Source organism: Chenopodium album, chromosome 25 (genome assembly GCF_948465745.1).
Source record: "Chenopodium album chromosome 25, dcCheAlbu1.1, whole genome shotgun sequence".
Classification (NCBI taxonomy): Eukaryota; Viridiplantae; Streptophyta; class Magnoliopsida; order Caryophyllales; family Amaranthaceae; genus Chenopodium; species Chenopodium album.
The window spans coordinates 12,729,215-12,740,778 of NC_137858.1; the positions used below are offsets into that span (position 1 = coordinate 12,729,215).

Sequence of the window (11,564 nt, forward strand, 5' to 3'; positions counted from 1 at the left end):
GAAAAGGGAGGGAAAAGAAGAGGGAAGGTAAAAAGTAGGGCCCACATGACGTCATAAGGTAGTTGGGAAGCAACTAGGTGGGAATTTTTGATGTTTCTTAAAGGATTAGGTGGTAATTTTTAAAAAAAATAATAACAGGTGGTAATTACTAAAATGGAAAGAATAGTAGGTGATAATTGTCAAAATTTCCTAATAAAAATGACGAAACAAGTAATAAAATACAAAACAAGTATACAATAAATGTGGACCTTGAATGGAGCAGCTTATGCCTTATCTTCTAGCCTCTAAACGTGAATCAGAAAAACAGATAAAATGAAAATTCTCAAATCAAACTCATCATCATATTTTCTTTTATCAATAATCATATTGTTGTGTTGCTTATCGATACCATCTGAACAACATAATGATACAGATTGCAAACACTGGTGTGGTAACATTGAAATCCCTTACCCATTTGGTATTGCAATTGGTCCGGAAGCCTTGAACCACGACTGTTTTTCCGATCCCAACTTTGCCGTCTCTTGTAATACTTCATCCTCTAACCAATCAATCCCATATCTAAAGAAACTCAACCTCGAGATTGTTGAAGTGCGACTTTTAAATAACACAGTAATAGTTAAGTTTCCATCAGTCACTGTATGTAATGGTACCGAGATACACTGGAGCAGTCCAAAATTGCACAAGTCTACCTTATCAATTGCAGAATCAAATGTTTTCGCATCAGTGGGGTGTCATGGATATGCTGTATTTTATACTGATAGAGGTGAGACGGAAGGATGCACCTCAGTTTGTGCAATTGATCATCAAAGTTCGACGTATTCACCTAATATGAAGGACAATTGTTACGGGTTTAACAACTGCTGCCAAATAAAAGTACCTATTGATCGGAGTTATAATATAACTGTGACCACCAGAAATGGAAATGGAACAGAGCATTGCAGGTCGGCCTTTTTGATAAGTCGAGAATATTTACCAAATGTTTCATTCACTCTATCGCCGATGTCTACCTATCCGGTGATGCTTTCTTGGCCTAAATATGATTTCTCAGGTATAAGTTCTATTTGATTTATTTCATTTTGTTTAAATCTTTGTCCGTCCTATATTAGTTTAGTTTTAACACTTTGCTCACCATAACACATTTTTACGAGTAGGTGATGTTTGATCATTGGTTATCAAAAGAATATTAAGGGGATGATTTGATGGTTTTATGATTTTCAAAATCATATAATATATGTCATAATGAAAAATTATTCAAATTTATTAAACTCATGGTAATTTTAAAAACTAACAACAGAAAAGTTAATTCTTGTTTTCTGATTTTAATTTTTTGTTTTTTAGAAACTTGAAAACAGAAAACGATGCCAAGCAAGTTCTTAGATTTTTCTGATTTTATATTATTTTTAAATGCTAAAGTTAATTTAAAATAACAATTCTCTTAATTTCATAATTCTCAAAAATTAAATATTCTAATTTCCAAAATTCATTTTTATTTTTGCAAATGATTTATGAATTTTTTAGATAAGAAATAATTTATGAATTTTATAAAATAAAATAATCTATTTTTAGAATTAATACCCAAAGTTACAAATAATATAAAATAGAGATAGTATAATAAATATATGCAATTGTTATGCTAGTGCTAGAAAATGACAAAACTTTCGTGATTGATTGGCAGTTGTCAAAAGATTCTTCATAAGCGTGTTCATGATCATGCTCGTAGTGCCACGTAAGTTAAACTTTTCTCAATCTTCTTTTTTTTTTCTTTAGATGGTTTGAGATAACTTTTTATGAATAGCATTTGGACAGGTATACCTTCTAAGACCCCCCTCATCTCACTTTATTTTACTGAACTCAATTATTTTTACTGAACTTTGATTATTAGAGTGTGGTTCTATTACTTATGCGACCTCCAATAATACAGTTATAGGTTTAATTATTTTGTCGTGCTGCATTTTTCGGCAATGTTGGCGGTGCAAAACAAAAAGAAAAAGAAAGGAAGTAAAGCTTAGAGAGAAATACTTTAAGGGAAGATTGAAAGAACAAAGGTTTAACCAAGAACTCGAGAAAACTAGACTTTTCTCAAAAAAGGAGATACAGAAAGCAACGGGCAACTTTAACAACAACCATATAATTGGTAAGGGAGGGCAAGGTACAGTATACAAAGGAGAGTTAAATGACGGGAAACTTATCGCTGTCAAAAGATCAAGCTCATTGAGGGACAACCAATGGAAGGAGTTCATAAATGAGGTGATTATTCTCTCACAAGTCAACCATAGAAATGTAGTTAAGTTGCTTGGATGTTGCTTGGAAACTAAAAATCTACATTTAGTTTATGAGTTTATCCCCAATGGAACTCTTTCGGATCTCATTCATAGTCCTAATATAGAGTTTCGAGTAACATGGGAAATTCGACTAAGAATTGCATCTGAAGTTGCAGGGGCTATTGCATATCTACATTCATCTTGTTCCGCTCCTATCTATCATAGAGACATTAAATCATGTAACATACTTTTGGATCAAAATTACATGGCCAAAATTTGTGATTTTGGAATTTCAAGATCAATCAGTATGGATCAAACTCACTTAACGACTTGTGTACGTGGGACGTTTGGTTATCTTGATCCTCAGTACTTCCGTACAAAGCAGTTCACCGAAAAGAGTGATGTTTATAGTTTTGGAGTAGTCCTAGTTGAAATTTTAACCGGACAAAAGCCAATTCGTGTGACTTCAAACTATGCAACGAGTTTAGTGATGCAATTTGTCGAAACGGAGGATTCTGCTTTATATGAGATGTTGGATCCAATAATCTTAGAAAGTAGCAATATGACTGAAGACATAATGGTAGTTGTAAGTCTTGCAAAGCGTTGTCTGCACCCTGGAGGAGCTTTAAGGCCAACCATGATGCAAGTCGCCATGGAACTAGCGTGTTTGAGCAAAAAGGTACATGCTAATGTTGCTACTTCATCATAAGGATACACATCAGCTCAAAGTCGAGAGTGTTTTTCTACAAAAACCCACTTTGACGGATAATGCTCCCTTTGAATGTATTTTAATAAAAATGTAGTCTTATATCCAAAAGTGTGGAACTTATGATTTGTAATTTGTTCCCAGTAGTATGTATCACATTGCTGAGCATATTTGCCTTAACAATTTAATTCTCATCTTTTCATTGATTGAAATTGACACTTAGCTATACGGAATAAGATTTAGAAGCTTATACTTCACCTATCAACTCAATTGGCATCACGACATTTTATAAAATAAGACTTGATGCCCAACAGCCCAAGTATTTACATTTATGGATAATTATGAAATGAGGTCCTTCCGAATGGGATAAGAGAATTCCTAGCAATGCCGCGTGGAGGTAGAAGGCCCAGAATGCCCAACCTGATTCAGAAACTACAACGGCGTAGAATCGGCTTCTTTTTTTGACGTCCTACTTGAATTGGATTATACTTTGGTCATTTGGACTTATGTATGAACGAATAGTGTCCCTTGAGACAGAGTTAAATTGGGCTAGTATGTTGGCCTGTCGGGTTAAACTAGATGGTTGTTGCAAACATTATTCAAAATTTTTACTTCCTCCGTCCGCTTTTGTTACTATTTTTGAAGGAAAATTATGGGAATTAAGGTGAAAAATGTGAAATAATGAAAATATATGGGAAAATGAAATTGCCAACCAATAGTAGTAAAAGTGTATGGAAAAGACACATTTTCAATTAAAAAAATAATTAAATTACATGGGAAAGAGAGATAGAGAGATTCAAGAGTGTAAAACATTAAATTAGTCAAAAGCTAACACAATTTTTATAGCACATGTTAGGGTAAAACCGTAAAATAAGATGAGAAGCTAATAAGGACAAAAAAAAAAAGAGGTTATAAAGTCTTTATATGTACCTCAATTATTATGAAAATATGAAATGTTACAAACATTTAGGGGCAACCAAAATAGCAAAAGTGACAAGGGGGCGGAGGGAATATAATTTTTATTTTATGAGCAAAAAAATTTTTTATGTCAAAACAATAATTCTAAGCTTAAAATTTGACATTCAACTAGTGAAAAATAGTGACAAAAATACAGAGATTACATAACGAGTTTATACTTTCTCCTTTTACTTAATTGTACTCCCTTCGTTTTTAGATACATGTTTCTTTTCTGTTGGACACGTATGTCGATGGTAATCTTTAATTAATAATATTTTTTTATTATCAATAAATATAAATTTTAACAATTGAAAATTAATAATCTATTTATTGATACGATAGCAACAAGTACCCACAACTCTATTTTTTCTTATGTATAAATCACAAACATTAGTTAAAGTAAGACAAAAAATAGGTTAAAAGTAGAAATGGAACAAGTATTTAAATATAAAGGGGTATCACTTTTTGATGTGTTCACATACTCTTACATCAAGCATATTAGTTAATTAATGAGTTAGGTTGTTTATAAATTAGAAACAAACATACTATATATCTATATGCGTGTAAGATATTCAAATTGATCTCATATCTCCCAATACAATCTTTTTGAAATGTAAGCTTTTTAGAATCTTTATTCCGAGCTATATCTATGATAAAAGGTATGCGTTACAAAGTATAATACAACTTGTAGAATAATAAAAGTGGAAGAAGTATCATCAATCTTCAATTTCATCATGCTTGTATTTGACAAAGTTTTTCAATACTCTACCGACTCTGCTATTAATCCACACAACAAGAAACATATCTTATAAAAATTAACAGGTCCATCATTCAAACATCAAATCAATATTAGATATATACGTACTTTAATCACCATCAAAACCAGAAGTGTAACATCAACAACATAATATACCAAAATCCCACACAAATTATATAAACTATGCTCAACAAGACCGCCTTCTTCAGCTCTTCATCAACAAGTATGAAGTAAATGCATCTCAACCTCAGCAGAATCCGAATTCGTTGTGCCACCAATGTGATCATACGTGACTGATCTTAGAAAAGCATTGTCTGTTTCCATGGACGATGTGATCATACTAGAACTCCTTGTTGTCCAATCTTCAGATTCATCATTCAGTTCAAATGGTGGCTTACAAGATGAATTTGGTTGCCTTAGCTGTTCTAGTACCTTTGTAACTTCTTTCATCGTTGGCCTCTCTTGTCCTGTAGGATTTAAGCATTGTTTTGCAAGATTAGCATATTCCATAATCTCCTCTTTTTTGCTACCCTCCAAAACCAAAGGATCAAGAATTTCGAACAGAGTGTTATCATTCATTGATGAGACGAAATACATAGCCAAGCTTCTTTCTTCTTCATCTTCGATTTCTTCATCTTCGTCTATTGGTCCTAGTGCACGTATTGGTTTTTGTCCCGTTAGAAGCTCAACCAAAATTACTCCGAAGCTGTATACATCACTCTTTTCAGAATATTGGCCACAATAGAAATACTCAGGATCCAAATAACCAAACGTTCCTTGAACACAGGTTGTCAAATGAGTTTGTTCCACAGAAACTGCTCTAGAAATCCCAAAATCTGACAGTTTTGCTCCAAACTTATCATCCAAAAGTATGTTGCTAGATTTGATGTCTCTGTGGTAAATTGGTGTTGAAAACTCTGAATGCAAATAAGTAATTGCGGTAGCAGTTTCAAAAGCAATTCTCAGGCGTATTTCCCATGTGAATATGAACCCGTCAATGATCTTATGGATGTGTTCCGAAAGAGTCCCATTAGAAATGAACTCGTACACTACAAGAGGTATGTCATCTTCCAAACAACATCCAAGAATCTTCACTACATGCCTATGCTTGATTTGTGATAATAAAATTACCTCGTTGATGAATTGTTTCCATTGGCTTTCGTCTAGGGCTCTTGATCTTTTAACTGCGATAACTTGACCGTCTTTCAACATTCCTTTGTAAACAGTACCTTGACCTCCTTGTCCAAGCACACGATTACTACTAAAGTTGTCTGTGAATCTTTTCAATTCTGTTAATGAGAAGAGTCTAATTTTCTTTGTAGCTTCCATATAGGAAGACCCTTGCACTTTTAGTTTTTCCTTGAAGTGTTTTTGTCTAAGATTGATCTCTTTTCTTCTCTTTCTGGTTTTGCATCGCCAACACCCCCAAGAGCATCCAAAAATTACGAGTGCTACAACAGCTGTATCCATTGTAACACTGAACATTAGATCATGGATTGCATTTGTATACAGTTTACTATAATTTTTTTTTTTTTTTTTTTTTTTTTGAGGGAACAGTTTACTATAATTTTTATATTAGTTTTATTTTACATTTTTTTTCGCTAAAAAAAGGTTTTTTCTAAGCTATGCCCTGTAGTTGTTGAGTTTATACAGTGTGTCTATACAGTGTGTCTATACTTTTTTAAAATTAAAAGACGTTCTCTCCAACTTTTTTTTTTTTGACAAGAAAAAAACAATAAACAATTTAAGTTGAATCCTAGCTTGGGTTAAAGACAATGTTCCAAATCCTAGAAGGACTATTAATAGATTCCTTAAGAGATTAGAAGGTACCCAAAAGGCCTTAGAATCTGAACCAAATAACCTCTTTCTTCACAATCTAGAGCAAGACCTGTGTGCTAGTCTCACTCCCTTTTTCTACAAGCAAGAGGAATCTTTCTGGGCTATCAGATCTAGAATCACATGGCTTACTGAGGGAGATAGGAATACTTTTTTTTTCCACAAATCTGTGCTCATTAGGAGAAGGAGGAATAGAATTCATAACCTCAAATCTCCTGTGGGTGAGGAGATCCCTGATCATCTCCTTGAAACTCATATCTCTAGTTACTTCTCCTCCCTGTTCACTTCCCAAGGCACCTCTATTCCTGAGGAGACCTTTCCCCCTGCTTCCATTTTTATTTTCCAGCCCCCTGCTCTTCATGAATTGCATTCTACAATCTTCTCCATGGGAAAATTCAAAGCCCCTGGCCCTGATGGTTTTCATCCCTTCTTTTTCCAAACCCACTAGGCTACTGTCTGGCTTGATTTACTCAGATTCTGTCAAGAGTGTTTCTCTTCTAAAACCATCCCTACTGAGGCAAACAAGACTATTATCTCTATCATTCCTAAGGTTAAAGACCCTGAGTCCATCAAGCAATTCAGACCTATAAGTCTCTACAATACCTCCTATAAGGTTGTCTCTAAGATCATTGTTCAGAGGATCAGACCCCTTCTTAATGACATCATATCCCCTAACCAAAGTAGCTTCCTCCCTGGCAGAGGATGTGATAATAATTATATTGCTGCCACTGAGATTCTTCACTCTATGAGGAAGAAATCTGGGAGGAAAGCTTAGTTCTGAGAGAAAGCCTATGATAGGTTGGAATGGACCTTTATTGAGTTTTTCCTCCTCAGGACTGGGTTTGATGAGAACTCTGTCACTCTTATCATGAATTGCATCTCTAATCCCTCCTTCCAGGTGTCAGTCAATGGCTCCCCCTCTGCTCCTTTTTCTGCTTCTAGGGGGATCAGACAGGGTGACCCCTTATCCCCCTATATCTTCATTATCTGCATGAACTACCACTACTAAAATTCGGGCGAATTGCGACCGTTTTTCTACGACCGTCATCAAAACGGTCGTAAAAATTGATATTTGCGACCGTTTTTATAGGGGTCGCAAATTTGCGACCGTTTTTGGGCTATAAAACGGTCGCAAAGGTACTTAAATATATTTAAAAAATAAAATTCATGTGAAAATTTATTCAAAATTAAATTAATTCTGTTACGACCGTTAGTAGCGGTCGCAAAATGCTTTAATTACGACCATTTGAGAAACGGTCGCAACATTACGACCGCCATAACGGTCGCAAAAGTGCTTTTTCAAATAAAAAAAAGGGTATAAAACAAGATCACCCAAACCCTAATATTAGAAGCAGCCGTCCTCTTCTCCTAAGTCCTAACGCATCCTCTATCCCTTCTCTCTCCTCACACATCCTCTTCTCCTCTCTTTTTCTCACACCCTTCTTCTGTCTCTCTCTTCTCTTTCCTCTTTCCACCTCCCAGTGAACTACCCTCTTCTCACTCATCCTCTTCTCCTCATCTTTTTCTCTTTCTCTCGCATCTCCTCTCTTCACCAACCCGAAATAGAGCAGCCACCGTTACAAGCAAAGCCCACCGTTAAAAACAACACACGAACTTTGGTGTTTATGGTCAAATTCGACCTCAAAAATTTCAGATCTGGAGTTTCCTTGGTCGAATTTGACCATATTCACCTAAAGAGGAAGATATATAATGAAAGGTATGTTTAATTTTCTGAAAATTTTGTTTATTTTCGAAATTTGTGGTTGAATACGTTTTCCGTCCGAATTTCCATGTTTGTTTGATTTTGTTATCGATTTTTGTTTGCGTTTCTGTTCGAATTCCTTAGATTTTGGTTTTATTTTGAGTTTTTGTTAATTCTGTTCGAATTTGTTCTTTGTTTGTTCGAATTTCATAGATTTTTGGTTTGATTTTGAGCTTGAACTTCTCGAATTTAGGTTCGATTTATATATGAGGGTTTTATTTTGTTTTTGTTTGATTTTTTTGTCGAATTTTTTGTTCGAAATTGTGGGTTTAATTGTTGTGGGTTTATTTTTTTGGGTATAATTATGGGTTGAATTTTTGGGCGATTTTTTTGGTTTAATTTTTGAGCATTTTATTTGTGGGTTAAATTGTTTTGATAAATTTGTTCGAATTATGTCTTTTTTGGATTTTTGTTCGAAATTGTTTGATTGTTTGATAATGTTTTATTTCGTTTTTGTTTGCTTTTTTTTGGTATTTTTTTAACTGTGTTTTCTGGGTTAAGGATGGGTGGGTGGTGCTGGGTATTGGTGGGCGACGGTGATGGTGGGTAGAGGGCGGCAGAGGCAGCTAGTGGTTGTTTAGGGTGAGCAGTGGTGGTGGTTTGGGTGGGATCTAGTTTGGATGGATCTGGGCTAAGGGTGGGTGGGTGGGTCTTTTTCTTTTCTTTTTTTTTTTTTTTTAATACTTTTAGCGACGGCTTATGACGGTCGCTAAATTCGATATTTGCGACCGTTTCATAAGGCGGTCGCAATTTTAAATATTTGCGACCGTTTTTATGACGGTCGTTGAAAATAGTTAAAACGGCCATTAAAAATTTGCGACCGTCAAACAGTCGTAAATTTTTTTTTTTGCGACCATGATAATAACGACCGCCATGTTGCGACCGTTGACGGTCGCAATTATGTTTTGCGACCGTTTTCACTATTTTTTGCGACCGTTTGCGCCGGTCGCAATTTGGCCAATTTTTAGTAGTGTACCTCTCCTATCTAATTGAGTCTTCCTGTTCCCAAGGCCTTTGGAATCCTTTTATATTTAGGAATAATACCACTCCAATCTCCCATCTTCTTTTTGCTGATGACTTGCTTCTGTTTGGAGAAGCATCCTGTGGCACTCTGAATGCCCTTCAAGACACCTTAGATCTCTTCTGGGCCATGTCTGGTCAGTGTATGAACCCTACCAAGAGCAAACTCTATTTCTCCAAGAATGCTTCCCCTTTCTCTGTGGATCTGTTTAGTGCTAGTCTAGGAGTTCCTGTCAGCTCTGATGTAGGCATCTACCTTGAATTCCCTCTTACTGATAAAAGGCCTACAAAAAATCAACTCAATCACATTATCCTTAAGATCAGGAACAAGTTGAGTAGTTGGAAAGCTAAGCATCTGTCTAAAGCTGGTAGAGCTGTTCTCATTAAGGCAACCCTTTCTGCTATACCTACTTATTCTATGCAAACCATTTGCCTTCCTAAATCCCCGACCAGTCAGATTGACCAGCTGCGCTCCCATTTCTTTTGGGGAACTACTCCTGAGGCTAAGAAAATTCCCCTGATTGCTTGGGATAAAATCTGTTCCCCTAGAGATAGGGGAGGCCTCAATTTCAGACTAGCCCAGTTGCAAAATAGAGTTTCCATGGCCAAGTTATGCTGGAAAATCCACACTTCAAATACTTTGTCTGCTACTCTAGTTTAGGAAAAATATTGTCACAAACCTGTTGTAACCCCTTTTGCTAGGGGTTCCCATATTTGGCAAGATGCTGGTAAAGGTTGGGATATCCTCACCCACTTTTCCTAATGGGGCCTTGGGAAGGGAGATCAGTGTAACTTTTGGCTTGACAATTGGTCTGGCATGGGCTTTATTAGATCTATGGTCCTGGGTCCTCTCCTTAGACAGGAGGAAAATAGAAATGTTCATTCTTTAGTGTCAAATGGTAGGATTGACAGGAATATTCTAGGTGATCTCTTCAATCTTCCTCCTCATATCTCCTCCTATTTATCCTCCATCTCCCTCCCCTGTCATGGAGAGGACTTCCTCTTTTCCTCTCTTGGCCAAGGAGGCCATTTTGATAGCCAATCTACTTACTCTTATCTCTGGGATTTGTCTCATACTGACTATAGGTCTGTGCCCTTCAACACTAGCATCTGGGATCTCAATATTCCCCCCTGCCAAATTCTTCCTGTGGTTATGTCTTTGGGATAGGCTTCCTACTGCTGATCATCTCAACTATAGACACATAATACCCTCAGGCTCCTGTTGTTTTTGCCCTTCCATTAGGGAAACTACTTTGCATGTCTTTAGGGATTGTAATAGAGCCTCTGAGATTTGGAACATTGTCATACCCCCCACTTTCTTCCATAACCTTACCTCTAGAAATTGGTGGAGTGAAAATTTAAAGTCAACCACAATCCATCCTATGTTCAATCTTCCTTGGAATGTGTGCTTTGCCTTTATCACTTGGAGAATGTGGTTAAGAAGAAATGACTGGCTTTTTAACAAAAAATCCAGCAACCCTGCCAGATGGGTTACTTCTGTTCAAAACCTGGTCACAGAGTTTTCATGTCTGGGTGGGTCTGGTCATATCACCTCAACTAGGGGATCCCAAGTGAGTTAGAATCCTTTGCAGGATTTCAATATCTATGTGGATGCTTCCTTTAAGACTAACTCTCTTGGAGCTGGTATTGCTTGTGTGTGTAAAGATAGACAAGGATTATGGATCAAGGGTATTGCAGTTCATTGTAATGCAATTTCTGTTGTGATGGCTGAAACTATGGCTATCATAGCTGCTGCTGCTTGGGCCATATGGGAAGGATGGGATAGGGTTCACCTATTCAGGTTGGGGTCTGATGAAATGAGGAATTATTATTCTTTGTGCAGGGGCCTAATGGAAACTGCAGGAGGGGCAAAGCTGTTCAAGACTTCCAGGGAAGCAGTAGGGGAAGCAGATGCGGGGGCCAAACAAGCCATGTTGGATCTACAGCGCACTTCCAGTAATTTATGTAATCAGGATTCTATTTTAGAACATTTTGTAATTATTCAGGAGCTTGTACAGGCTAGCTTGCAGACTTGTAACCGTTCTAATGTTCATTTTGGTCCAAACTTGTTAAACTCGGGACAACTAACTGTAGGGGAGATGCTCCCACTTCTGTATCAACCGCCCTAGCTATGGGGGTTGCTTTTGTAAGTTGGTTGTGGCCATTAACTTTTATGATGCTTATCTAATCTAGTTCATTTTTTCTACCAAAAAAAAAAACAATTTAAGTTGAGGAGAACATCTTTTAATTTTTTAAAATTTAACT

At 36.3% G+C, this 11,564-nt stretch overlaps 1 protein-coding gene and 1 pseudogene across 1 annotated transcript; one reads left to right on the plus strand and one right to left on the minus strand.

The window, feature by feature from the left end:
- The first annotated feature begins 303 nt into the window (after positions 1-303).
- On the plus strand, positions 304-3,179 carry LOC145615100 (wall-associated receptor kinase-like 2). Its single transcript, XM_081670176.1, has 3 exons — positions 304-1,048; positions 1,676-1,726; positions 1,922-3,179. The coding sequence occupies exons 1-3, from the start codon at positions 313-315 to the stop codon at positions 2,968-2,970; spliced, it is 1,836 nt and encodes a 611-aa protein (XP_081526302.1). The 5' UTR covers positions 304-312; the 3' UTR covers positions 2,971-3,179.
- A 1,718-nt stretch (positions 3,180-4,897) lies between these two features.
- LOC145613709 (wall-associated receptor kinase-like 1 pseudogene) lies at positions 4,898-6,151 on the minus strand (annotated as a pseudogene).
- Positions 6,152-11,564: the final 5,413 nt, after the last annotated feature.